This window comes from Ciona robusta, chromosome 1, assembly GCF_009617815.1.
Source record: "Ciona robusta chromosome 1, ASM961781v2".
NCBI lineage: Eukaryota > Metazoa > Chordata > Ascidiacea > Phlebobranchia > Cionidae > Ciona > Ciona robusta.
In genome coordinates, this window is record NC_143235.1 from 4,934,760 (window position 1) to 4,962,189 (window position 27,430).

The 27,430-nt window shown below is 35.1% G+C and overlaps 4 protein-coding genes and 1 long non-coding RNA gene across 7 annotated transcripts; 3 read left to right on the top strand and 2 right to left on the bottom strand.

Moving 5' to 3' along the window:
• Nucleotides 1–1,239: 1,239 nt before the first annotated feature.
• LOC149741708 (uncharacterized) lies at nucleotides 1,240–2,807 on the top strand. The gene is made up of 4 exons (XM_089893245.1): nucleotides 1,240–1,406; nucleotides 1,740–1,827; nucleotides 2,042–2,587; nucleotides 2,696–2,807. The coding sequence occupies exons 1-4, from the start codon at nucleotides 1,404–1,406 to the stop codon at nucleotides 2,701–2,703; spliced, it is 645 nt and encodes a 214-aa protein (XP_089749371.1). The 5' UTR covers nucleotides 1,240–1,403; the 3' UTR covers nucleotides 2,704–2,807.
• A 1,652-nt stretch (nucleotides 2,808–4,459) lies between these two features.
• On the top strand, nucleotides 4,460–5,782 carry LOC149741709 (N-acetylglucosaminyl-phosphatidylinositol de-N-acetylase-like). The gene has a single exon (XM_089893262.1). The coding sequence runs from the start codon at nucleotides 4,820–4,822 to the stop codon at nucleotides 5,576–5,578; it is 759 nt and encodes a 252-aa protein (XP_089749388.1). The 5' UTR covers nucleotides 4,460–4,819; the 3' UTR covers nucleotides 5,579–5,782.
• Nucleotides 5,743–17,252, top strand: LOC149741710 (hamartin-like). 3 transcript variants are annotated; one of them, XM_089893249.1, is made up of 22 exons: nucleotides 5,743–5,964; nucleotides 6,469–6,621; nucleotides 6,710–6,854; nucleotides 7,490–7,630; nucleotides 7,975–8,098; nucleotides 8,638–8,711; nucleotides 8,770–8,862; nucleotides 9,926–10,068; nucleotides 10,419–10,507; nucleotides 10,690–10,764; nucleotides 11,030–11,099; nucleotides 11,650–11,742; nucleotides 11,988–12,102; nucleotides 12,391–12,483; nucleotides 12,796–12,946; nucleotides 13,325–13,616; nucleotides 13,703–13,817; nucleotides 14,242–14,378; nucleotides 15,013–15,176; nucleotides 16,112–16,237; nucleotides 16,327–16,489; nucleotides 16,947–17,252. In XM_089893249.1, exons 1-22 carry the CDS (start codon nucleotides 5,743–5,745, stop codon nucleotides 17,082–17,084), a joined length of 2,916 nt encoding a protein of 971 aa, XP_089749375.1. In that variant the 3' UTR covers nucleotides 17,085–17,252. The 3 variants fall into 3 exon arrangements, with proteins under 3 accessions (XP_089749375.1, XP_089749381.1, XP_089749385.1); XM_089893255.1 differs by lacking the exon at nucleotides 10,690–10,764; XM_089893259.1 differs by lacking the exons at nucleotides 16,112–16,237; nucleotides 16,327–16,489; nucleotides 16,947–17,252 and having other exon boundaries at nucleotides 14,242–14,437; nucleotides 15,013–15,149.
• LOC149741711 (uncharacterized) lies at nucleotides 17,080–26,743 on the bottom strand. The gene is made up of 19 exons (XM_089893261.1): nucleotides 26,577–26,743; nucleotides 26,158–26,491; nucleotides 25,895–25,966; nucleotides 22,747–22,875; nucleotides 22,298–22,429; nucleotides 22,092–22,226; nucleotides 21,871–21,990; nucleotides 21,680–21,802; nucleotides 21,429–21,548; nucleotides 21,251–21,373; nucleotides 21,066–21,188; nucleotides 20,552–20,677; nucleotides 20,003–20,224; nucleotides 19,636–19,731; nucleotides 19,388–19,579; nucleotides 19,222–19,329; nucleotides 18,608–18,713; nucleotides 17,580–17,687; nucleotides 17,080–17,304 (listed from the first exon to the last, which is right to left on the bottom strand). Exons 1-19 carry the CDS (start codon nucleotides 26,730–26,732, stop codon nucleotides 17,244–17,246), a joined length of 2,586 nt encoding a protein of 861 aa, XP_089749387.1. The 5' UTR covers nucleotides 26,733–26,743; the 3' UTR covers nucleotides 17,080–17,243.
• LOC149741712 (uncharacterized) lies at nucleotides 23,534–25,613 on the bottom strand. The gene is made up of 4 exons (XR_016386753.1): nucleotides 24,970–25,613; nucleotides 24,740–24,914; nucleotides 24,554–24,630; nucleotides 23,534–24,350 (listed from the first exon to the last, which is right to left on the bottom strand). It is a non-coding gene; the product is annotated as an uncharacterized LOC149741712 (long non-coding RNA).
• Nucleotides 26,744–27,430: the final 687 nt, after the last annotated feature.

Genomic DNA, 27,430 nt, shown 5'->3' on the forward strand with positions numbered 1-27,430 from the left:
TCCCCCACATTGTAGTTTTGTATATTTTCATTGCCAAACTTTGAAAGGTTTGCTTTTATTTTAATAATATATACCTCAGGGGTTATTCAAATATTAGATACTAACATATAGTACAATTGGGGAAGATGGGACAGTTGAGCACATATTGCCAAATATTTTCCAAATTGTTATGCAATAATATAATGTAATAAAGGTTTTTCTTTTTGCTACAAATTGGGTATTACTACTCTGTTTTTGGCACAAGCCACTTGTCGGGGGTCCGTAAAAAGAAAATTAAAAAAGTCATGTCTGACAAAGTGTCCCACCTTCCCCCACCCTACTATAGTGCATTATATTTTTGCAAAGTACTCTACCTTCAACACCAATGCGCTAGATGTCGCCACGCACCGCTGTTATTTGACTTGAAAGATAGGCCTTTCTGTTGCTTGCTATAAGCTGTCTTTTAAACAAAACTAGAATAAAACAGCTTGACAAAGAAGAGTTAATCACTTATCACTGGCATCATAATGGTGAAAAAATATCACTGGCATCATAATGGTGAGCGAACCTGTCCTTTTAGACCGAAATTTACGGATTTAGAGGCTTATTAGTATTGCTACCGTTTGTGGGAGTGTAAGTTCCTGTGCTACACACTTAAATGTAATTGCTAAAACCTAGTCCGTTTTGCTTTTAAATTGTCATCAATATAATATAAAAAAATCTAACAAAATAATTGCCTGCAAACTTACATATGTGGCAACTGCTATAAGTCAGCACGAGGTGTCGAAAACAAAACATTGATGGTATAATGACTGTCGTTACCCCGCCATGAAAGGATGAGTAATCTACATTCCTTTATAGTTTATACTAACTGCAACACTTGGAAGTAATTTTGTGTGAATGGAATATTTATGAATTTTTAGACCTATAGGACGCACGTTTAATATTATTACGCTACCCTTGTGATAAAAATATAAAAAAGTTTGAGTTTACCATCTGCCGCATTTGGCAGTAGATGGTTTTAAATCTTGATTTATAATGACGTATATCTGCAATCTGCAGTAATGACATCGATGCTGCAAGATTGTAAATAAGAATTCTGTGCTGCTGCAAACTGCAAAACCTCGATACTTTATTTCCCACAAGAACAGCTTAGCACTGGTCTTTGTAAACCCCGGTATAATGAACGCGGAGATAACACATTTCCTCTAATTGGAAATAACAGTTTTGAGAACCATCCGAAAGATGGGTTTTGTGAGAATCTAACCTATTGTGTTGGCCAGCCATCTTGCAACTATTCAGCGTTTGTTTTGATTCCCATGATACAACAATGCAAGTTATAATCTTTGTTATCCTGTTTTCTGAATGCAACTAACATGGGAAACATACTTGACAAAGCGCAACTATAGTAGAAACGGAACTTCATGGTAAAGCCGAACTATTGTTCTTGCGTTTCTCTTTGCATTCCCAGGACTCAACATTGTAGCAAGAAGTTATTGGCTATTTTATTTATATATATTTTCCTGTAACTGATGTTCAAAATCATGAGAACGATTTATTATAATTGTGCATTGTCTTGCATAGAGGAAGTAATATCAGAATAGTTCGCAGGTTAAAACAAATATAAGGGCCTTGTATATTTTAAGCAGCATCAGAGTTTGGCAACTTCTCTGATGTCACTTGCAATCGAATTTGCAAGTAGTTTAATTTTAGCTACGTAATTATGTTTGATGCTTTATATATATTGTTTTGTTTTACAGATGAATAAGTCAGCACTTCTTACCCTGCTTCTTGTCGGACTTCTGGTCCACACAGAAACAACCAGCGCTCATTGGAACACAAAAAGCCGTAAGTTCATAAACAAACAACAAAATCACCAAATAACATTTTGTTTATTGTGTGGCGGGCAATGACGATCGCTGCCTTGAATCAATTCGATTGAATGATGTGAATTATATTAAAATAGCAAACACAGGCAAATAACTATAGTTATACATAAAATAAGGATGCGGTAAAATAACATGTTTTAATTAAATATACTAAACATTTTTTTACTTTTCAGTTAAAGATGATCTAAAACTTCGTGACGAAGGCTATTATAATGCGGTGCCCAAAGATGAATACTATGATGGCTACTATGGTGCGGTGCCCAAAGATGACCACTATGATGGCTACTATGCTGCGGCGCCCAAAGATGACCACTATGATGGCTACTATGCTGCGGTGCCCAAAAATGACCACTATGATGGCTACTATGCTGCGGCGCCCAAAGATGACCACTATGATGGCTACTACGCTGCGGTGCCCAAAGATGACCACTATGATGGCTACTATGCTGCGGTGCCCAAAGATGACCAATATGATGGCTACTATGCTGCGGTGCCCAAAGATGACCACTATGATCGCTACTACGCTGCGGTGCCCAAAAATGACCACTATGATGGCTACTATGCTGCGGTGCCCAAAGATGAATACTATGATGGCTACTATGGTGCGGTGCCCAAAGATGAATACTATGATGGCTACTATGGTGCGGTGCCCAAAGATGAATACTATGATGGCTACTATGGTGCGGTGCCCAAAGATGGCTACTATAAAGCGATGCGCGGTAAATATAATTCATTTTAAAATAGTAAACAATTACTGAGTTCTTTCAATGAATTAAATATTTTAACAACGTATTGACTGTTTTACAAACATTTTCTTTGATTTTCAGCTGAATAGGACATTCAATCAAGAGAAGATGGCGCCTTAGGTTGAATAATTGATAAATGTCATTTACATGCACAACTTAATATCAATCAGAAATAAATTCAACCATGGCATTATGTGTTTGTTTGTAATTTAAATATAAATACAAAACATTTCGGTGAGGAAATATAAATAGGCATTCGACAACACTTGAAGTAATAAACACATAGGATGGGGAAAGACGTAACACCTTTAGCACATAATATCCAAATATCCCGTTCGTGTTTTAAACAATTAACAACGGCATATCGTATACGGTTTTACAATGTTTTAAATGTATACTTGGTTTACCACCAAATGTATAATGATAAGGTGTCCATCTTCCCCCACCCTACCGTATAGTTATGATTATAGATAAATTACAATGCTGCAACAGAATTTAACATCACGTGTAAAATTACGCAACGATAACCGCGCGTGATAAAATGCTTTTTAACAAGGAACCGATTAATTGTGGATGGCGTGGCACATTCTGTTGTAATTAAAATATATTTAGTTCAACTCAAGTTAACGCTAGTTACAGAATCGTTAGTTTTAATTAACAATATTTACCAGTTGTGCGACTCTGTTTGCCACGACGTTATTTTGCTATAATTGTTCATGAATTAGGTAACTTTAAAGTTGATTTTTTATCTATTCAGGTTAAAGCATTGCATTTGTTGTCGTCAAAAGTTAAATAATTTACTACTAAATTGGGAAAGAAACGAGAGTGAAAACATTTTCCATCTTACCCCATGGGATATTATTATGGTGTAATTTAAATTAGATAATTAGATGGTTGGGAAATAAGATACAAAAAAACTAATAACGCAAAGAGTGAATGAATAATAAGTAACTTTATATTTACACTTGCGGGACGCAACGCAAGTAAACTAATACCGACAACAGGCAACCAAATATTCAGTCCAAAAAAAAACTGTTTATAAAGGTTATTAAGGTATAGGCCCATAGTTCTAGGAACGTCCAGAATTCTAATTTAAAGCAAAAATGAAAGTAGCTGCTTAAGAGTTAAAATCCATCACCACAAACCAGCCTTGGGAAGTTTTAGCAGTGGACCAGGTGGACCTAATGGGTCTATTTCCTCCTTGTGGAAACAAGTATAGGCCTACATTTGCACAACAGCCTACTTATTTTTAATGTTGGCTATTCAAAAGCAATTCCTCTAAGTGTCTACGACAAGCCAATAGTTTTCCAGAGAACTGCACGCTTTAGCCGTAACGCCACAAATCGAAGTTCTCAAACAGATTGATCGCGAGCGAGCGCTTGCGCTTTTTAGATGACTACAGTCTGCCACCTAACGGAAGCTGCGTTATGTAATTGCTTACCGTGGCTCTAGGTTACGTATTTTTTATACATGGAGCTATACAGAGAAGACGGAAAAAATTTTCCGCTAGGAGGCGATGACAAATTCGTTTCTCTATTTTATGGGGAGCAGTTAGTTTCACGGTTTATACACACAATATATAAACCCCTAACCCCTAACCTCTAACCCCTAACACTAAACCCTAACACTAACCCCTAACCCCTAACCCCTAACCCCTAACCCCTAACCCCTAACCCCTAACCCCTAATCCCTAACCCCTAACCCCTAACCCCTAACCCCTAACCCCTAACCCTCTAACCCTCTAACCCTCTAACCCTCTAACCCTCTAACCCTCTAACCCCCTAACCCCCTAACCCCAAACTCGTCAAACAAAAAAAACTTGAAAAAAAAAAGATAAAAAAAGTATTCCACTGTGCGGGACTCGAACCCGGTAAAAATGAAACAAAGGGAGTTTACGACCGCACGCAAACCGCTACACCACAGATTCGACGACAGTAAACACAACGAAAGAGCGTATATAACCGACCTAATGTGGGAAATATGTTCTTACTAGTGTTTTATGTATTTGGAAAAGTATTTTTATTATTTAATTAATTTGTTTTACACTTATTAACACTTTGTAGTGCTGTTTTGTTCGTTTTTTCGTATTTTTTAATTTAAATAATTACCGCCTCTAGCGGAAAAATTTTTCCGTCTTCTTTGTATAGTCCCATGTCTTTTTTATAGGTTATTGGAAGCCTAACTTATATTATATAGCAATTTAGAATGGTTGGATTAATCTTATGTTCTGTTATACTTTTATCATGTGTTTTATTCACACAAAAGTATTTAAGAGGACAAAGTCAGCTGCCATTTTTCGGTTTGTCTGCAAGTGACAACGCATTGCTGGTAATTAGTCATCCAGATGACGAATGTCTCTTCTTTGCACCAACCATACTTGCATTGCTTGAAAAGAAAGTTACGGTTCACGTTGTATGCTTGTCCAGTGGTAACTACTATGGCCAGGGAGAAAAAAGAATTTTGGAATTCCATTCAAGCTGCTTAAAACTGGGTCTACAACACAGTAATGTTCATTGTTTAACAAAGTTTCACGATGGCCCAAACCGTACCTGGAGCTCAGAAGAAATTAGTGAGGTTCTACTGGAGTATTTAAGTAAATCAAAATCAAAAGTTTTGCTCACTTTCGATGAAAGTGGAATATCTGGTCATCCCAATCATATTGCTGTTAACTCGGCCGTAAAGTTTATGATGAAGCGTACACTGTCAGCTTCTTTTACACCATTTGTGCTTGAAACTGTACCTATTGTTAGAAAATACCTTCAAATCTTTGATATTATTCCCACGATTATATTTCTGAACCAATCTCAAGTTGTTGTACTCTCATCGTTTGCTGATTATTTTAAAGCAGTATCTGCCATGCAATGTCATAGAACTCAGTTAGTTTGGTTTCGTTGGTTAATTGTGGCTTTTTCTAGAAATATGCTCATAAATACATGGTCAACTGTGGAACTAAATGAAAAGTAATAAAAATAGGTGTATGTTTTTCTTTTCATTTATATAGGAAAACCTTTATGTTTGAAAAATTATGTTTTAAAAATTTTTGTTATAGCCCATAGATAGCCTAAACATTTTTTTTACTTTTTTAGATAAAATCATTAAGACTTTCCATCGTATTAATACTATTTACAATGGCCAGCTCACTAAGTGGTCATTTAGATATGGCAGAAATTTATCAATTGCTCGATTCCACTGATCTGAGTGTCTTGGAACAAACAACGGCTCTTGTACGAGATAATCTTGGTTCTGTACGCGAGCCTTGGTTGCTACACGGTCTTGTGGATTACTACATTCAGTCTGGTAATATTATTGCAAGAAATCTACTCTGTATGGTACGACAACACCAGCATAAGGTAATGATCATATCAATTATTTTATTACTTACTGCTACTACAGTTTTAGTTTGGTCGGTCTTACTATGATCTTTTTATATTTATATGCCTGTTTATTCCACTACTTGTTTTCTGCTATTTGTGTAGAAAGCTAAGTCATCTCCAAACAACCGTTCATATTTATCTTTAATAAATTGGGCAGTTAGGAAAACCTGTCCTAACTGTAAAGGTAGAAGCCTTAAGTCTGGTATAAACCGTTTTTAAACTTATCAGTGGGATCCCATTTTTTGAAAGGTTTTGTAGCATGTCCACTGCCGGTAGCTAGTCATCATTTGCTTTTGTAAAACTCAGAGTCAACTCCAATTTTAACTTTTTCCTTAAAGTACAAGGCCTGTAACACTATCATGTAATAAATGTACATAATACATGGTTTATTTTATTTAGGACAACTATTTTTATACTTATATTTACAAATTGGAAATAAGTGAACAATTTAGACATTGATGTTTTAATTTATTTCTACAGATGTTGATGAATAAAATGGACGACTATTTACAAAAAGTATCGACACGATTTAAAGCACTGTGTTTGTTTGGCCATATAGTCAGGAGTGAACCAATATGGACGCCACTAATTATATCAACACGACCATTTCAAACTGTGCTGAAGTGTTTGCAGGTGAGTGTTAAATTCAATTAGTTTGTGTTTCTGTTTTATTATGTAAACATATAAAAATTAAATTGTTTTTAAATTTATTTATGTTCAGGTTGATACTGACTTGCCCACCATCACGTCTGCACTTTACACAGTAGCTACTCTTCTACCAAAAGTTGCAAGTCAACTTTCAACTTACCTGCAATCATTATTCCGTATTTATGTTCGTCTTGTATCATGGCACACACTCAAACCAGGTATCAATTTTTATTAATTTTGGAAACCTGTTCCAGGATTTAAAGTGTTGGTAATCACCTGTTTACCTTTATTTATCATGTGGGGCATAGTTAGGGATGGACATTACAGAATTTCGAATCTGTGAGATTCGAATTCTTTTGTATTCGAATCTAATTACGAGATTCGGTATTCTGTTTAATGATGTCATCACTGGTCATCTCATATAATAACAATTTTTAAAACTTATTAATTTTGAAAAAAAATATTTTTGTGTTTTTTTTTTAAAAAAAAAATTTTTGTGTTTGTGGGACTTTCGAGAGTAAACGTTTCGCAACGTCTTTTCATAGCCTGCTATACGTTTCATGACGCAAAAACTACCCAATAGTACAATTTTTGGTCGTTTTACAGCTCATGATCCATTAAAGGGTCAATAAACTGACTTATGTGGGTGAAATTATATTTTCCTATAAACATAAAAAGATTCGAAATTCTAGATTCGGAATTCTAGATTCCAAATAAAGTATTTTAGGATATCCTAGAATACCTAATTATTCTGTAATGTGCATCCCTAGGCATAGTGAGGCAGCTGCTTTGAAACTATCCATGGTGGATTGTTTAAATAATACGGCACATCAATGAAATGTTTTTGCTGCAGCTGGTGCAAATGAAGCGAACCTCATCCATCTCCACACTGCTGTCTATGCTCTCTTCTTATGTTTATACGGCATGTTTCCGTGTTCTTTTATTAAATTCTTGCAACAGTATTATCAACCACAAACATCCAGCTCAAACAAAGGTAAACTTATAATGTATATTATCCATAAATATATATATTTTTTTTGTTTTTTTAAAAAAATATTACACTAAAATTAAACTTTTTATTTTGTACAAAGATTGAGCTGCTTTTGTTTGGGTAATAGTTTTTCTTGTAGTTTTAAAGTTGTACATGGTTTTATTGTGTTATGTACAACAAGTATGTTTTAACTTAATGATTTTCTTTAGTATCTGTTTTAATAGTTTTTTACAAAGAAGTTGTGATTTCAGGTCCAGGTTTAATTGAAATTGAATAATAGAACAATAATACATTCTATGGTTATTGTTATAGACAGCTTTTGTGTTTTATGATGGTGTTTACCATAGGAGGAACCAGTGAGAAAGAAAAGTCTCGAATATTTGAAAACAGCGTTCAACCGATGCTTGATCATGTTCGGCTTCATCCTCGTATTATAACAGATTCATCGGATGCAGAAATCTCAAGTGACAGGTGAAGTTATTGCATCATATGTTCGGCGCCGTGGCATAGTGGTTAGCACCTAGCACGCCTGCCTGTAACCCAGAGGTAATAGGTTCAAGGCTCGACGCTGCTGCCATTGTGGCCGTATGTGTCCTTGGGCAAGACACTTAACGGCAATTGCTCCAACCTAGTGGTCACTAATAGGTTGTCTAAAGTATTAGCCATACATAAAAAATAAAAAAAATTCAATAAAATAATCACCTATGAAGTAACATACATGGTAGCTCGTAAGCTGGCACGAGGTGTAAACCCATGTGATAACGACAAGAAAAACATCTTAGGTCTGCCTATTAGCTGTCTTCGCTTAAACATTCGTATTTTTATTGTATTGATTTAGAGTACTTATGCCCGTGTGGTGTAATGTCATTTTAATGGGGTGACAGATCATCGAGTTTTGGTTAAATCTGGAAAGGTTAATTAAATGGGAAATTAAGTTTTGTCAACTATCTGATATAATGTAATCTCATATGTCTAGTTCCGAAAAGCCAGATAACACTTTTTTAAATCAGATGGAGAAAACTGGAAGGCCCTGAAATTATTGCTGATATAAACAGAATCTCGTTGGATGCAACAGAAAACTCTGGTTGGTACTCTAATTGCTTTTATGTTTTAGTGTGAACTATTTATTTATGCATTTTCAGCTGCATTGAATATCAGTCATACAACACGTACAAGTTCTTCAGATACAGCACCAGTGTTTGCATTAAAACCAAGAAGATCTCTCAGTGAAAGTGGTGAGTTTTGTGATCTTTGCTTCCCTTTTCAAAGTTTTGGATAAGATATTTAAGTTAGTGTAACTACTTCAGTTTTTTTTGTCTTATTTTTTATTATAAGGTTTATGCAATATGCTAGGGAAGTATTAAAATGTGGATTTAATAGGATTTTACTCTTTTATGAAAATATTATTTACAAAGATTGAATGAAGAACAGTGTTCCATTTTTTTAATTTATACATGTTTTGGAATATTTTCTTTGCATAAACACTAAGCTTAATGGCCATAAGTTCAATTTTAATTAAGAAAAAATCTTTTAAGATGCACATTACAGAGTAAAATTCTATTTATTTCCTTTACATAATAATTTTTTATTGTGACAATCGCTCTTTTGGGTATTGTGTGAAATAAATTGTTAAGTGAAATATAGAAGCTGCTAAGTCGCTAACTCGAATAAATTACACTATTGTATATTTAGCTTACTGGGGACTATGTGCATTGTGCACATCAATTATGTTATTTCACTTCACTTTGATGGGCGAGGTTTATAGTCCAAACGTAAGATAATAACTAGTAATATTCAAAATATTCAAAGGTTTTTCGAAACAAAAAACTATTTTAGTTTATTATAACTACTGTTAGGGATGCACATTGCAGAATAATTAGGTATTCTAGAATACTTTATTTCGAATCTAGAATTCCGAATCTAGAGTTTTGAATCTATTTATATTTATAGGAAAAAAAATTACCCGCATAAGTCAGTTTATAGACTCTTTATAGCAGCCTTGTTGGATCATGAGCTGTAAAATGATCAAAAATTGTACTATTGGGTAGTTTTTGCGTCATGAAACATATAGCAGGCTTCGAATACAAAAGGATTCGAATCTTATAGATTCGAAATTCTGTAATGTGCATCTCTAACTACTTTATTTTCCAACACATTCAACCATAAAATTAGGGTAGATTATGTAGTACATTTGATATTCCGCCACATTCAATATTTAAACTTGGGTGACAAGCCACCCTGTGCCACCTAAGGAATATATGCATATAGGTGACAATAGTACACGTGTAATAATCACAGATCAATCAGGATGTGTAGAATCACTGTGGAGTCCTTCGGTTGCAATCGGACTCTCAACTCCTCCTCCATCAAGGAAGATGTCACCAACAATTTCATCTTCTAAACTCAACGAACCATTCAAGTTCAGTGCAGAAATTTCAAAGGTAAACTGTGCAAACAACAGTTTAAGAATTATAAAGATGTTAACTGATTAAACTAAACATTTAAATTAGATTTCCCATAATTATTTATCGTCTGTTGGGTGTAACGGTCACGCCTTTTATCCCAAACATTATTTCTTTCTTTTTTATCAATAATCGTGTTTTAACAGCTGTTGTTTTACCGTTACAACCCGTCTTTTCGCTTTTGTTAACTCTCTTGTTCTTTATTAACCAAAGTGACAAAATAAATTTCATTCATTTTCATTCATTCATCAATACAGTCACTTTTCATCAAATGTTATTTCCCTTTCATTTTAATGCATTTTTTTTACCCTTTTTTGTCTTTATATTAGGTTGATGAACGACCTGTTCAAGAAGAGTCAGTTGCTAGTCGCCCTTCAACTTTATCCATGGCAAATGTTGATGGGTTTATTCCTAACAGGTTATTTGCAGTATTTCAAAATATGGAAACGCATGCGCTACTGGATACCAGTACTTGTTTCATTAATTCCAAGTGCATTTAATTACTTGGACATTTTGCATGGTCATGTTTGTTGCATTAAGCAAATGTAGTAAACTAGCAATTAGCAACTGTAATTGTATAAACAAAACATAACACTCCAGACCACATCAGACAGCATCAGCCACCTCAACACCCCTCAAACATTTTCTTCCTTCTTTAGTTGTTTCTTCACCGAGGTAAAACATTCGAAACATTTCTATTAATTTTATTTTTTGTTGCTTGCAATGTTAATTGTTATGTGAATGTAGGTGTAATTTGTTGCATGAATGTGAAGCTTTTTTATAAACTTGTTGCCATAAGAAATAAGATAATATATTTATGGAAATGCACTTCTTTTCCCCCTAACATTAAGTTTGTAGAGTTTATTTGCTGTAGATAGTCTGTAGCTGTTTAGTATTTATGTAAATTTATCTAGCTCATTATAAATCGAAACATTTTCAGTCCTTCTAGTTATTCTTCCCCCAAAAAAGAAAAAGATGATATGAAAAATCAAAACTTAGAAACAAAAGTGGTGAGGGTTGGAATCTATAATTAAATATATTTACTTTTATTCAAAACTTTTGTTATTGGCAAATCAAAAGTGCATTTATCATTTTGCCTCGTTGGTTAACACAGAACATTTCTGTAATTTTAATTGTAAAGCATTCCATTTTAAAACTCTTTCTAACTAGTGGCAATAGCATTGTGTGTAGTTCAGTAAAGCTGGTGCTGCAGAAATAATTCTGGACAAAATTAAACACAAATCAGTTAATAACAGTTTGTAACTTCATAATAAAACAATTTTGTAAAAAAATGTAAGTAACTTTTTAATAGTTTGTTTTAAAGTAGGATTAACATGTAAGTTGCTGAAAAACAGTAAAAATTACTCCAAAAATATGTAAACAGAAATTAATGTTCTTGTCTATCATTTTATTTATACACTGTCTTCTTGGCTGTTTGTTGCCCCTATTAAAAGAAAAAAACATATTCTTTGTTATTGTATGCCAAAACATACATTGTCTGTTAGCTTATATATAAACAGATAGGATTATATTAAGTTAATTGCATTCTAATAAACCCAGGATAGTTTTGTTGTCATTACAAACGAAGCATTATCTGATCTAGATTCAACACACGCAAATGTTGACAATGCAACAACAATCACTAAAATTGAGGTTAGTGAAATGTGATAAGGTTAGTTTTTTATATATTCACATTTAATGTATTTGGAAATTTCTTCAGTTTAAAAGGCATTTACAATACAATTCAGTTTTTAGTAAACAAATTTTCGGAATAGCTATAAATATTACAGAAGTATTTTGTAAAAACTTGTACAACTACTTGCAACTGTAGAATGAAATATCTGTCATTTGACATAACATTCTGCCTAAGTGTTAAAGTTTTCTTTTTTTATCATAAGGATTCAAGTCAACCATCCAACTTAATAAAAACAAAACTTCATATTCTTTCACAAACTGATGCCGGAACTGAAGCTGATGAAGCCTTTGTTGACGTTAGCTGCTCAAATATTGCAAGTAATTTCTATTTTTAACTAAACATATATTTTAACGGCTTCTGCTACTAGATATGATCTAATAATATTTCCATCATCTGTTTTGAAAATTGTAATGTACATTTCCTGATAAAGTTTTGGCAGATGGCAGACTACACGCCTGAAATACACTATTTTTTTCATACCAGATGAACCATTAAAAGATTATTAACGTTATGCCTGGTAGCAGAAGTAACAGAATAAATATATCCTAAACATGAATACCGCGAAAAAGTTTTAACCTTCATAGTTTATTCAACATTTTGTTTAGTTTTAGATCGTGGTGGAGAAAATGCAATGACTTTGTTTTCACCTGGTCTACAACCAGCAGATGGTGAAACTGTTAAAACAACAAAGCAACAAAGTAAGGCTTACTTAAATGGAAGTAAAAGTTTAGAATAGGTTTTAAATTAACTGATTTAATCTTATGTACCAGATTTAAGAAGAATTAAAGTATTTTAAAGTTTGTAACAACTAAAATTTTTAAGACACAAATATTTTATCAGGCTTAACTTCTGTTTATTTTGAGACAAAAAGTCTATTTCTAGAAGATATTTATATCATTGTAATTTTTTTAAATTTTATTGTTGGGTACAATAGACATGGGATTAAGAATCATTACATTTACCTGTTTCCTAGTTGTCTACACTGTCCATAAATAGCATTTTAACTTCAGGTGATCATGATTTTGAGGTAGAAGTTTTTGATTCAGCTCAAAAAGTGTTAAACCTTCCAAACACAAGTCGATATATCGAAAAATCTCCAAATGAATTGCTTGATTTACATGTTCAGTTGTTAGCTGATGCATATATGAAATATAAAGACAGGTATTAATTTTTATTTTCCGTTATATTTTTTTTTGTCTACAATGTTAACTGACGTAAATGATGATTGTAAGACTGACAACTACAAGCATTTTTTTCGTCTTTATTTGGTATTATGTTTTTTTTAACATTTTACATGTCAAACCTATTAACAGTTTACCACCAATGTTAAAACAGATTTTTATAAAACTGCCTCATACACACAGACACATGTAAACAATTCCAAATATTCAAAATACACATTGTAGAATCATAGAATTGAATGTTTTTGGTTGTAGAATCATACAATTAAATCATTTTAAATATGAAGTTTTCATTTAGAAAATATTTAAAATAAATATTAAGTAAATGCACCAATGCCAGAAAATGTTGTTTTCTTAGGATTTCAATACCAAGTAACAAAGAAATGGATTGGCGTCCAATGATTGATTCATCAAGCTGTACAGCTGCAGATGCTGCTTATTTACGATCACAAGTGCTTCAAATGCACTGTGTGATGTTGTATGAGCGTCATAGAAGGGAACAACATGTACTTCGAGCGAGGAAACTTCAGAGAAAAGTTTATGACACTGAAGCTCTTGAAGAGACGAACCAAAACTTGAAATTTCAAGTTGGAGAAATGGAGAAAGAAATTCAGGGTTTGAGGTTGTCAGAAAAAGTTAATCGTGAAAAAGTAAGGTTCAGATTGGTTTTATTAAACATAAAAACATGTACATTTCATATGTCATAAATGAATGTTATAATTACTGTTTGTTGCAGATGATGGACAATGAAAAATTATTCAATGAAAAAGAAAAACTTCTTGAAGAAAAAGTAAAATGTTTGACTTCTGAAGTAAAACAACTAAACATGGAAAACCAAGCTTTGAATGAAGGTAGATTAATGTTTTTGGTGTTGCACATAAGCATATGTTAATATAATACCTCTGAGCAGTGGCGCAGCCAGGGGGTTCGGGGGTCGTCACCCCTCCTTTTAACCCGCCCCCCAAAAAAATTTTAAAAAACAAACTATTTTTGAACATTTTTTGATTAAACCCCCCCCCCCTTATTTTTGTTCTGTCTGCATCTAAGTGTTACTTATCTTTGTGTAATAAGGAAACCAGCAGTAACAACGTGGTCAATGGTGTTATGTTTCATTCACCTTAAGTTTGTTTAGGGTTGTGTATTACTGACAATTTGGTCGACGCAGTTACCACTGGTTGTGGTAAAGATCATGAATTATCTGACTGTAGTACACACATTAGCAACACAATGCTACGAATCTCATCAGTTGTTGTAATTATTTTTGTTGGTTATTAGATCATCAAACAGTGAAAAATGAATGTCAGCAAATGAGAAGTGAACATGGACATTTAAAATCAAAGTTATTTGAATCAGAACAACTTCTCATGCGTGCAACGGTGAATAAGAAGTTACTGGATGACCTTCAGTTTAAGGTTTATAAGAAACTGTACCATTATTTATAAGTAAGGGACTTTCTGCCACAATCATCAAGGTATAGAATGCGAAACTTTTCAGTGATAGCTGTTATATAAAGTACTTGATTGTGTTAATATTTCTGTAGATAGTGTAAAATAAAATTTATATATTATTTGTTTTGTATATTAAGTGTATACAGTATAATTGTTGAATATATGAATATAAATTTTGTGGTTAGATTTTTATATTACCAAATATTAACATGTAAGCAATGTGATTAAATTTGGTGGTTTAATTTCACCTGGTGCCGTGGCAAGTGGTAAGCGCGTCTACCTTTAACGCAGATGTAATGGCCTCAGGACTCGCTTCTCCATTAGTGGGCGTATGTATCCTTTAGCAAGGCGCTTAATGACTAATGGTAATTGCTTCAACCTGCTGGTCAGACTAGACACTAATGGGTTGTTCAAAAATATTACCAATATATAACAAAAATCCTCAAAAAATATTCACCCACATAATAACATATGTTGTAACCCGTAATCTGGCACGAAATGTACGAAACAAAACTCCCGTGTTATAACTGTCGTGTTTCTGGCCACGCAAGTTTAAGCCGGTTACATTGCAATTTCTTCCCATTTAAAATATTATTAGGTAACTAATCTTGAGTCAGAACTGGAGGAAGCACGAGAATTGAATTGTTCAGCAGATGTTCGTGTTCGCAATGCAGAGACTCAAGCAAAAGCTGAAATTGCTGAAGCTAAATTATTATCCAACCAATATGCAAGAGAAGAAACTTACCTAAAAGAAAAGGCTGAGTAAGTGTGATTATTATTTCATTATGACTGGAAACAAAACACACTGAGTGCATTTTATGTTCTTAAAACATAAATACTACCTTAGTAGTTTGTGCATTTAATTTGTATTACCCTAATTGCGTAACATTATTAACACATCATTAGTCTTATTTGCCTGAGTATATTTCTCATTAAGTTGGTATAATTAGGAATCGGTAAGGTTGCCAAATAGTATGTATTATTTCCACTCTTTTACCTTAATTCAAGGTTTGAATTATGTTTTTTTTACTATTCAAAGCATTTTATGCAAACTCATTATGTGTGGACAACATCTTTCTTGGTATTGTGTAAAAAAAGAATTATGTGGTCGAAGGGTTAAAAAGGTTGTTTCTGCTGTAATCTAATGTATGTATTTTTTATACAAAATTCAAACCCCAATCTTCTAATTATATTGAACATATATAAGTAACAATGTAATCATCAAACAGAAAAGTTGTTTTAACCAAACATACAGCGTAGAAATACACCTAAACCACAATTTATAAAACTATGAACAAAAGTTCGTGAAAGCTGTAGAGGTATTCTAGCTTTTTTATTATTTTTAGTATTTCTGTATACTTTTTAGTATTTTCTGTCCAGGGGCGTATACAGGGGGAGGTCACGGGGGTCCGGACCCCTCTTTGAGAATTGTTTTTTTTTAATTAAAAAAATTTTTGTTGTTGTAAAATTAGAACCCCTCCTCCTAAAATATAGTAAAGAAGTCATATTATTGTAGTTTAAAACCAATCTTACGCGTTTCCTGTTGTGTGCGTTATTATTTATGTCAGTCAGGGTATGTTTTTATTGAGACATTCTGTTTTGGATATGCATTCATTTTCTAAGCAAAAACTTGCGGACCCCGCAATTTAAAGTTCTTGGATATGACCCTTATCACTTATATTTCAATAAAATTCCAGTTTGTTTCAAACAAAAGTCGATTTTCTGACTGCTCAAGTAAAACAACTCCAGTCAGATGTAAACAAGAAGGAGGATTTTCTCGTCGAGCAGAAAAAGTATCTTGAAGATGTCAAATCACTGGCAAGGTTGGTTTTCCAGAACAAATTTTTTTCGCTTTTTTACAGTACAAAAATCCTTAATTCCTGTTTCAATAAATAACTGTTTTCAATTTTAGGGTCCAAATACATGCTATGGAAGCAAAATACACTGCACAGCGTCATATTAGTCAACGATTGGAAATTCAAGTTTTAGAACTTTACAGTAAGCTCAGCGCCATGGAGGGTGAAATGACAATAAGAGAACGAACTCACCTGGGTTCAGCACCAAGATCAATTGAGGTGAAAAATCATATTTTCTGTGAAAGTATTTTTTTTCGTCAGGCGTCATGGCCTAGTAGATTAAGCGCCTACATCGAAAACCAAAGTTTCTCCAGGTACTAACACTGATTGGCGTATGTGTCCTTGGGCAGGACACTTAATGGACATTGCTCTAACCAAGCGGTCACTAATGGGTTGATGTGTTGCAGCAAAGGACTTAAAGGGGCTTTTCCGGGTGTTGGGGTGATGGGCCAAATGTGGTCTAAATCCCAGGTTCTTGACAAGGACTTCACCCATAAAGAATAAAAAAAAGTAGTTTTTACATGTACTGTTTCTGCCACACACATATCTAAAAGTATTTCCGAATCAATATGACATTCTATTTAGATTATTCTCGATAGGATTAATAGACAGTTTCTTACTGGCATGAATCATCGGCCACTCCAATATTAATTTACTTTTAACTTATTTCTCATAGGCTTTGTCAGCCATACAGGCAGAAGGCCAACATCATCATATATTAGGATCCAGTCCACAACTAAGTCCACCCATACGTAGTAGTGGTCATCTATCTGATGCTAAACAATGGAATCAGCTAAAAAAACAGGGAATGTAATAAACTGCGTTCGTGTTGCATGTAGCATCAGTGTGGTCACAAGTTATAATCATGCAAGTTGAACTTGTTGCTGTATTGATGAGCATTGTTCAGTCTAATGTGTTAAGATATACTGAGTATGAAGAATATTTCATCGGAATATCTAATCAACCATGACTTTCAACATTGTATGCGGTATTGAATTCTATATGAGGGAAGGACGATTCGTCTTTGGTTCATTCTAAAACAAATTCGAGTATTAAGAGATGGTGGTCAAGCTTACATTTCATGGTTCTTTGGGGTAAGATGGGACGCCATTAGTTTAGCTACAAGATGGGATACCATATTCTACAAATATCCTGATCGTGTTTTAAACAATTAACAACGGTCTGTCGGAGTCGTGAGGATACGGTTTTATAATTCTTCAAATGCTCTTTGTTTACTACCAAATGAGACAAGAAAATAAAATGAAAAGGTGTCCCATCCTCCCCCACTCTACTATGGTTGTTCCCTTACCTCCATCGTGTACAAACCCTTTTTCCACATGGAGATAAATAGCTCTCTCTGAAACTTTTCCGAATCGTACGATTGTAAGGAACTCTCACGGTTACCCGAGGACAGATCCTGGTGGATAATTAAGTTGTAAACATATGGTAGGTTGGGGGAAGATGGGACACCTTTAGCACATAATATTCAAATATCCTAATCAGGCTTTAAACGATTAACAACGGTCTATCGGATTCGTGAGGATATAGTTTTATAATTCTTTGGTTTTTCTTTGTTTACTACTAAATGATACGAGAAAATAGAGTTAAAAGGTGTCCCATTTTTCCTTCTACTGTATACCCAACGTTCTACTGTATACCCAAAAAAGGTGTCCCATTTTTCCTTCTACTGTATACCCAAAGTTCTACTGTATACCCAACGCTCATGCATGTGACATGGTGTGACATAACACAGGCTACAATAGTCTATACAGAAAGCCAACTAACTATATTTATTCAATATATAAATATACCGAAAAAATGCTGGTGCTTGAAACTCTCGTTCGCTAAAAAAGTATGATAGGGTAGGTGAAAATGGGACACTTTTTCATTCTAATGTCTCGTCTCATTTAGTAGTAAGACATTAAATGAATTATAAAACCGTATTTCCACGACTCCCATGGACCGTTGTTAACTGTTTAAAACACGATCAGGATATTTGGATATTATGTGCTAAATGTGTCCCACCTTATCCTATTATATAGTAGAGTGGGGGAAGATGGGACACCTTAAGCGCATAATATCTAAATGTCTTGATCGTGTTTTAAACAATAACAACGGCCTACGGGAGTCGTGAGGATATGCTTTTATAATTCTTTGCATTTTCTTTGTTTACTACCATATGGGACGAGAAAATAGAATGAAAAGGTGTCCCATCTTCCCCCAACCTACAAAACGTGGTTACCAGGTTGGTCACTTCAATTCCAACCAGGTAAACAACGTCGCAAGTTATAATAATAATAAAACCATGGAATGAGTAATAAAAGAACAGATAGTTACATTCGTTGACACCTAAACCCCCTCGTTCCCTCCGGGCATTGACATTTGTTAGCAACCTGACAAGTTCCACCGTTACGACACGGAGGTCGACACTTCTTGATTATTGCTGCAAAGTAAGTGATTACAGAAGAAAGTTTCATTATGGTTATGCCATGTGTGATTAACTTTGTGATAAACCGTGGTGGACACATGTGGGTGAAGGTGTGGTTTACGAGGCCCATCTTATATACCATTGGGCTGGGGAAGATAGGACACCTCTTTATTCTATTTTCTTTGATCGTGTACACGGAATATTAAAAGAAACTATAGCCTCACAATTTCCATAGACCGTTGTAAATTGTTTAAAACACGATCAAGATATGTGGATATTATGTGCTAAAGGTGTCCCGTCTTCCCCCAACCTGTTATAGAAAAATAAAAATACTGCAACCGCAAGGTTCCTACGAGGCCGTAATGCGGCCCTGGAGAAGGAGCATTAAACATTGATGTATGTGTGTCAGATCATACTAATTATTTAGAAATGATTATATTTTTAAATTGACTCGTTGAAACTTAAAATGATGCGGAAATAAAAATGTTTCAGACTGGTTGCTGTACGTAAGTTTTATGCTTACCTTCTTCGCACCGAGTTCCCCGAAAATTTAGTTTACATTTACATCTGTTTGATGCGATGCATATGCCGTTATTACCACAAGGAGGATTGCAAACAAAAGGTGTGGAACCTGTGTGAAAGTAGACAGGCATAAACTAACGATTTCGACCAATTTTTTGAGATCTTACGAATTCCGCATCGTGGTCCAGACCAATTTCTTTTACACACGCACTTGTTCACGCCCACGCATATTCCTTCGTTTTGGCATGAAGGAAAGCAGTTTGGGTTCTGGCAAAAACTCCCAGTGTATAAATGACTGCACTCACACTGGTCGGGCGCTCTGCATATTCCGCCATTTGCACAAGGTGGTGTACATAAAGCTAGAAACAATTTTTCGTTAGACGTTTCAAAGTTATACGTTGTTATTCATATAAACCTGTTTTGCATGTTGGTCCCCTCCATCCAGCTTGGCATACACAGACATTAAATCGTTTGCATTTCCCCCCGTGTGCACAGGATGGTGTACACAACGCTGAAAAAAACAAACAAGGTAAATCTGGTGATTTAGTCGATAATATAGTAGTGGGAGAAAGATGGGATACCTTTACCATATAATATCCAAATATCCTAATCGTGTTTTAAACAATTAACAACGGTCTATGGAAGTCGTGAGGATATGCTGGTTTTGTAGTTCTTTGATTGTTCTTTGTTTACTACCAAACTGGACGAGAAAATAGAATGAAAAAATGTCCCATCTTCCCCCATCCTACTATATGAACGTTGGTTGTAAAAAGCGAACTTACGTGTACAGTCTGGTCCCGGATAGCCAGGAGGACAATAACAGCGGTTTGGTGCCACGCATATACCGTTATTAAGACATTCACTGCCACATGTTGGCTGACAGGTAAACAAACTGTCATTTCTACGTCTGTACCCTTCGTTGCATCCACACTCCCAAGAACCAGGTACGTTCAAGCATAACTGCTGACAGTTGCCGCGTGAAACCAAAGAACATTCATCAATATCTGCGAAAATATAACGTCATCTATTGTTCTCATGGTGAGTATTATAAAGAAAGCCATGCCGAGATGGTTGTTATACAGTAGTGTGGGGGAAGATAGGACATCTTTTAACTCGATTTTCTCGACCCATTTGGTAGTAAACAAAGACAATTCAAATAATAATGAAACTATATCCTCACGACTCCGATAGACCGTTGTTAATTGTTTAAAACACAATCAGGATATTTTGATCTTATGTGCTAAAGGTGTCCCATCTTCCCCCACCCTACTATATATGCCAAAATATTACAATACTGCATGAGCATCAACTGAGGTAACAACTTTACATACCATCACAGTGTCTGCCATCTCTACTTAGTTTCCAACCCGACCTACAACCGCATTCAATTTCTCCACCCTGGCGAATTGAACAAGTGTGTTCGCACCCTCCGTTCTTTATTGAGCATGATTTGATTTCTGCAACAAACAGTGTTTTACATTTGCAAATGCTTTACCAGAAGTATGTTGAAATCACACCCGTCCGCACAAATAATGTTATATAGTAGAGTGGAGGAAGATGGGACACCTTTAACAAAGAATATCCAAATATCCTAATTGTGTTTTAAACATTTAACAACGGTCTATGGGAGTCATGAGAATACGGTTTTATAATTCTTTGAATGTTCTTTGTTTACTACCAAATGGGACAAGAAAATAGAATAAGTGTCCCGTCTTCCCCCACCCTACTATAATAACTTTATTTGCCTCTTCGATTACGGTAGCAAAGATTTAAAAATATTTAAACGAAAAGCAATAAGGATATAGCGATAAAACAACAGTTGTTAAAGCACGCTAATTTAAATACCTATACATGTAGTCAGATCACGATTAATGGTCATATTGCCTGGACATGTACATTCGTATCCTCCGGGATGGTTAACGCAGACATGAGAACATCCACCATTTCTCACCCGACATTCGTCAACGTCTGTTAAAAATTGTTGCAATTAATTTTCACCCGACAATGTTCAATAACCGAAGTAAGTTTACCTAAACAGCTTCGGCCATCGACGTGAAGTAAAAACCCGTAGTCGCATGTACAAAAGTAGCTTCCTTCCAGATTGTTGCAATACTGATCACAGCCGCCATTTTCGGTCTCACACTCGTCCGCATCTGATAAAAGCAAAGTTACGAATCTAAAGGTATTGTTATTTACCCACTGGCTCACCTCCACAGCTTCTTTCATCTTCCAGCAGTGTATAACCCTCAGCGCATAAACATGTGTAACTGCCAAGGCTGTTTTCACATAAGTGCTCGCATACGTCCTCATTTACACATTCATCCAAATCTAACATATGAATAATAATCAATGATATATAATTGGTCCATTGTTGCAAAACTACCACGCGGGTACAACACACGCACTATAAAAAAACTAACAAAGCTAAACATAATCCCGGTTTCATTGATAAAACTCACCCAAACATTCTCTGCTATTTCCAGTAAATCCTACTTTACATTTACACGTGTAAGAACCTTCTGTATTCACACAAACCGAAGTGTCGAAGCAATCGTGTCTTTCTAGGAGACATTCATCTTCATCTGGCAACCGCATTAAAGGTTAGGCTACAATGCATTATCTGGTAATTACTTCTGTATTACTGACTTACCTTCGCAGTCACTACCGACTTTTACATATCCTGTTGGACAGTCGCACGTATAATTACCAACAGTGTTTATGCATATGCTTGGTGAAGGACATACAGCGTAACCGTTACATTCGTCTACATCTGAAGAAGTAAACAATGTTATACATACAAACATACATAAATAATAATAGTTAAATCAAGCAGAGGTTTATGTACCGGCAGTTTAAAAGTAACCAACGTACCAAGGCAAGCGTCTCCTGATGCGGATCTCATAAAACCACGTGACCTGCACTCACAGGTGTAACTACCAAATGTGTTTAAACATCGGTTTCCATGGAGACGTTCACAACCATCTGAAAACTGACACTCGTCCACGTCTGCAAATGTGTTTTTTTTTCAAATCTCGGCTTCGGTAAAAAATAAAGGTGTGGAAAGAAAATGTTGTTACCTTGGCAATGACCCCTGGACCAAACGTATCCCGTTTCACACGAACAACGAAACGATCCAGCTGTGTTGTAACATTCTGCCTCCCCTCGTCCTTTACAGGGAAGCAACTCCGGAAAGCTACATTCGTCAACATCTGAATATAAATGTTTAATAGTCCAGCGCCGTACCAAATTGGTTAGCGCGCCTGCCTCTAACCCAGAGGTAATTGGTTCAAGGCTTGTCGCTGCTATCAATAGCGTATGTGTCCTTTGGCAAGACACTAACGGTAATTGCTCACTCACAAACTAACATACGTGGTATAACTCGTAAGATGGCACGGGGGGTATAAAACATAACACCCGTTTTATAACGACTGTCGCTTTCCGACCACGCATAAATAAAGCAAGTTACATAAAACAAGTTACATTCATAATATAAAAAAATGATCACTTTCCGAATAAGGCGTATCACCTTCGCAAAGCCCGCTGTGTTGTGTGAGAATGTAACCGTTGTTACAAACGCACTCGAACGACCCTTCTCTGTTTAAACAGTCGCCTCCATCACCACAAATATCATCGTCCAATGAACACTCATCAAAATCTAGAGCATCGGAATAGATTAGTGCTAAGCCGAATACATAAAGAAACAGAACTCGCCATCTGGTACACTAACACCATAGTATACTGAAGTGATAGTACGCTAACGAGACCACGTGACCACTTTTCACGCATGAGTGCACAGTTGCACTTCGCCCGACAGTTCAGCCAGACAGTGCAGTATAACAGTGCAAGGCAGAGTCCGTATATAAGCATTTTTATATGTTTATATACGGAAAAGGATCGCGAAAATTGTTGTATAATGTACAGTGACACATTTTTAATAGTTTAGCGAATTTGACTGATCGTTTGCGTAAAGAAATTACATTTGTAGCCAGATTGGAAATAATCATCATAGAGTAGCATATATACAATGGCCTCTGCTTAAACGAAAGTTTTCTGGACGACCTATTTGCTGATTCACTAACCACAGGTAGCACCAGATATAAGAACTTTACAAGTAAAAATCTCAGAACTTATGCATTGAGTTCTGATCTGGCAGATATTCAACCCACTGTAATTATTGAAGATTTCGGAAACAATTCTAATGCAATTATTGACATGATGGAGAAAGTGCCTGGACTGCTGAAATGCCCATATGCAGACTACCTGTATGTGCTCCAGCAAATCTACGTTCTTGCTGTGAAGAAAACACACAAAAATCCAAGAGAAATTGATTTTAATGCAGTGTTTCATAAAATATGGGAAACAACATTTATGAAAATATTTATCGATCATTTGCTGGATATACATGGTGATAGGGATGAAGAGGACAACAGTTAATGTAGTATTTTTAACTAAACAGGAGCATATAAAATTATAAATAACACAATTATCGAGAATGGTCACGAGGTGTATGAAACAGAACACCTGTGTTATAACGACTGTCGTTTTCCTGGCACACATTTGTAAATATATGAACGCTTATATTTTATTTTAACACATTGCTTTATTTTTTCTTTGTTCTTTTCCTGCCCTTTTATTATTCTTGTTTGAACTGTATTTCGAAAATTTTATTATAATACCGACCTTTAAAAAAGAGTTTTGCTCTGGGTGCGATCAGTTAGTGCTGTATAAATGTTTTATTTATTATTCAGCTTATGCTTATCATGTGTATACAGTTTAAGAAGCAAAAAGTTATCCATAAATTTAAATAGCCTTTTGCCTCGACTGTGTCGATCTGCCCTGCTATCCTACCCAATACATCATTTCTCAAGGTTTTTTTGATAAAGCAGGACAGAGGCCCTTCCTTGAGATCAATATTAGGATTATAGAATAAAAAAAACGGTAAAAGAAAAAAAGTTACAACTTTTTTCTTCTGGGCATCGGAGCATCACATACAGTGGTCCACATATTTTTGGTTCCGAATGTGGTGTTCCCATCTTTAATTTTTTTGATAACTTTTCTTTGGGTATAGTGTGCAACAGAATATCCAAACTGATGTATATCTGGGTCTTGCATTCGTCTGCCCATTTCGCGCTAAATAAAAACATTCTAATTAATATAAAAATATTTGACAGAAAAAGGGTACTTTGATATACCTTTTGTTTTACATTCATAATTGATGTTTATTTTAAGAATTTGGGAAAATTACTGTAAAATTTGTAAACTGAGTAAGTTACAGGAAATTTGTAAATTTACTGTAACTTACTCAGTAACATGAGCCACAAACATTGCTGTACCTTCAGCTCCCTGGACAGAATCCCAAGTTTTTTGCCACCTGTAAACTGAAGATATCTTTCGCCAGCTTAAGATTCATCTTAAAAGATAATAAACTTGTTTTTAAAACTCCAAGTACAATATAGAAGGTGCAAGTTTAAAACACCATTAGTCACACAAATGGAAATTGCACGTTATTAAATATCTACCTTGGAGAAAGGATTTAGATGAATATGTGCCTTTGTTAAACAGGTTCGAAATAACAACATGGTTGATTGTTCTTGTTCGTATAGCTGGTCAATGTTGCCATAAAATATCCATGCCTTTATAATTCATCAACCGAGTACCAGTAAAACCCGATGAACAGAGAGAATTTCTGACAGTCTGCAAAAAAATATTTGAATATTAAAAATTAGAAATAAGAAAAAAAGTAGTTTACCTTAAGCAAGTGTGGTGGATCGAACAAAGAAATATAGGCCGTTCTTCTGAAAAGGGATTTGGGGCAACCAGAACAGAATCGTAATCCATGCCCCCAGTTGAACTTACAAGTTTAAAAAATACTCTATTGATGTTTAATCCATCTGCTACAACGCAGTGAATTGCATTAGAATTGTTTCCTAAATCTTCAATAATTACAGTGGGTTGAATATCTGCCAGATCAGAACTCAATGCATAAGTTCTGAGATTTTTACTTGTAAAGTTCTTATATCTGGTGCTACCTGTGGTTAGTGAATCAGCAAATAGGTCGTCCAGAAAACTTTCGTTTAAGCAGAGGCCATTGTATATATGCTACTCTATGATGATTATTTCCAATCTGGCTACAAATGTAATTTCTTTACGCAAACGATCAGTCAAATTCGCTAAACTATTAAAAATGTGTCACTGTACATTATACAACAATTTTCGCGATCCTTTTCCGTATATAAACATATAAAAATGCTTATATACGGACTCTGCCTTGCACTGTTATACTGCACTGTCTGGCTGAACTGTCGGGCGAAGTGCAACTGTGCACTCATGCGTGAAAAGTGGTCACGTGGTCTCGTTAGCGTACTATCACTTCAGTATACTATGCTAACACACTAAAGCTAAAATTATAATATAGTAGGGGAAGGTATGGGACATCTATTCAATACATTTTTTTTCGTCCCAGTTAATAGTAAACAGAAATCATTCAACTATTTATAAAACCGTCATCTTACGAGTCTCATAGACCGTTGTTAATTGTTTAAAACACGAAATGAATATTTCAATATTATGTGCTAAAGGTGTCCCATCTCCCCCCACCCTACCATATGTAACAAACGAAAAGAAATTGACAGAGAACTACATATTTATCTTAGATTGCTGAGCGCATTTCTTACCGAGACAAGCATTTGCCGCTTCGCTCCATTCGTACCCGCTGAGGCATGTCAGTAAGTCAGGATAAGCGTAATCTGCAAAAAAAATAACGTAAAATGAAAATGATTTTTATTATTGATAAATTCGTGAATTTATAGTTACAGCTCAAAAATGTTTTTTTTTAATTATTACCAGGTTTAAAATCACATTTTAAAAAACATTCCTGTGAAAAAAAACAAACATAAAATTACAAAATAGTGCCTTTGTAGTTGCTCGTTGAACTTACCGTTATCATTCGATATAGTAGGATAATTTGCTGCTTTTGTAGCTGCGGATGGTGAAACTGGAATCGTTGGTTGGGTGAACCTTGTGTAACTCGTATATGGTGTCGGTTTTGAAATGTTTGACGAAACGGATGATGATGGAAGCTCTTCGGGAGTTACCGAAGGCGGTGTTGTCCTCACTTGCGATCCGGGGTACTCGACTTCTATCGGATAGTTTTCATCTTCGATGGAATATTCCCCAATATCTGGATAATCTTCACTGTCATCATATTCTCCAGCATATTCGCTCGGGTAGCTTTCATCATCATAACCCACTATCTCATCCTGAACGGCTGGCTAAATATATAAGTATTGCTGCTTCACTTTAACGATTATTAAACAAAATAAATATATAATTTTTTATCTGCCAAAGATCTCTTACCGTTGGTTGGTTGCTTCGCTGTTGGAGGAATTGAGTTGACGTCAACTTTGCATTTAAAACAAAGGTGAGTAGCAAGAACCTCAGAGAACACATGGCGCTATCGAAGTAGAAGTGAACATACTTTGCAAGAGACACAGTATTGTGACGCGTGTTCATCAATGTGTGACTATGGACCAGACATCCGAAACCAGTCTTGGGTAATGGAGCATGACGGGTATTTTGGTCAGACAAAATCTGATTGCACCACGCAGTATCCTACATAAGAAGCCATACGTAAATGCAGACTACTCAATACTAATTATGTCTATGGCATTTACCGCGCCGTAGTACCCCATGTACTGATAATATAAGGATATATGCCACCCAATTTCTTGTATATAGTGTGGTGGGGAAGATGGGACACCTTTTTACTTCATTTTTTGTCTCATTCGGTATAAACTAAAAAAATTCAAACAATTATAAAACTGTATCCTCACGACTCCCATAGACCACTGGTAAATGTTTAAAACATGATCATTAAATTTGGATAATATGTGCTAAAGTTGTCCCATCCTACCCCACTGTACTCTATATAGAAGCTTGGGGTCAACTGGGACACAGAGTAAAAAGGGAAACTTTTTTAACACTCCTGACGGGCCTTCATTTGGTGATAAACTAATATATATATATATATATTATACAAAGATGTTCGACAGTATTCTTACGACCATATACAGCGCGCACCAACGCCGATTTCTGTTTGTTAACAAAAAATTATTTTTATTGTTAAAACATCGTGTTAAATAGAAGCAGTATAGTATCGATGACTGTAAAAGCAAGGTGCTAATTTTTAATGCTTAATTGCAACATCATAT

Coding starts and splice junctions, on each gene's coding strand:
- LOC149741708 (XM_089893245.1), top strand. Junction 1,828..2,041: donor TCATTGGAACACAAAAAGCC/GTAAGTTCATAA, acceptor TTTACTTTTCAG/TTAAAGATGATCTAAAACTT.
- LOC149741709 (XM_089893262.1), top strand. CDS start 4,820: ATGGTTGGATTAATCTTATGTTCTGTTATACTTTTATCATGTGTTTTA.
- LOC149741710 (XM_089893249.1), top strand. CDS start 5,743: ATGGCCAGCTCACTAAGTGGTCATTTAGATATGGCAGAAATTTATCAA. Junction 6,855..7,489: donor ATGGCACACACTCAAACCAG/GTATCAATTTTT, acceptor TTTTTGCTGCAG/CTGGTGCAAATGAAGCGAAC. Junction 8,099..8,637: donor GCAGAAATCTCAAGTGACAG/GTGAAGTTATTG, acceptor TTTTTAAATCAG/ATGGAGAAAACTGGAAGGCC.
- LOC149741711 (XM_089893261.1), bottom strand. CDS start 26,732: ATGAACACGCGTCACAATACTGTGTCTCTTGCAAAGTATGTTCACTTC. Junction 21,803..21,870: donor AGTCGGTAGTGACTGCGAAG/GTAAGTCAGTAA, acceptor TGCGGTTGCCAG/ATGAAGATGAATGTCTCCTA. Junction 18,714..19,221: donor GGGAACTCGGTGCGAAGAAG/GTAAGCATAAAA, acceptor CTTACTTTGCAG/CAATAATCAAGAAGTGTCGA.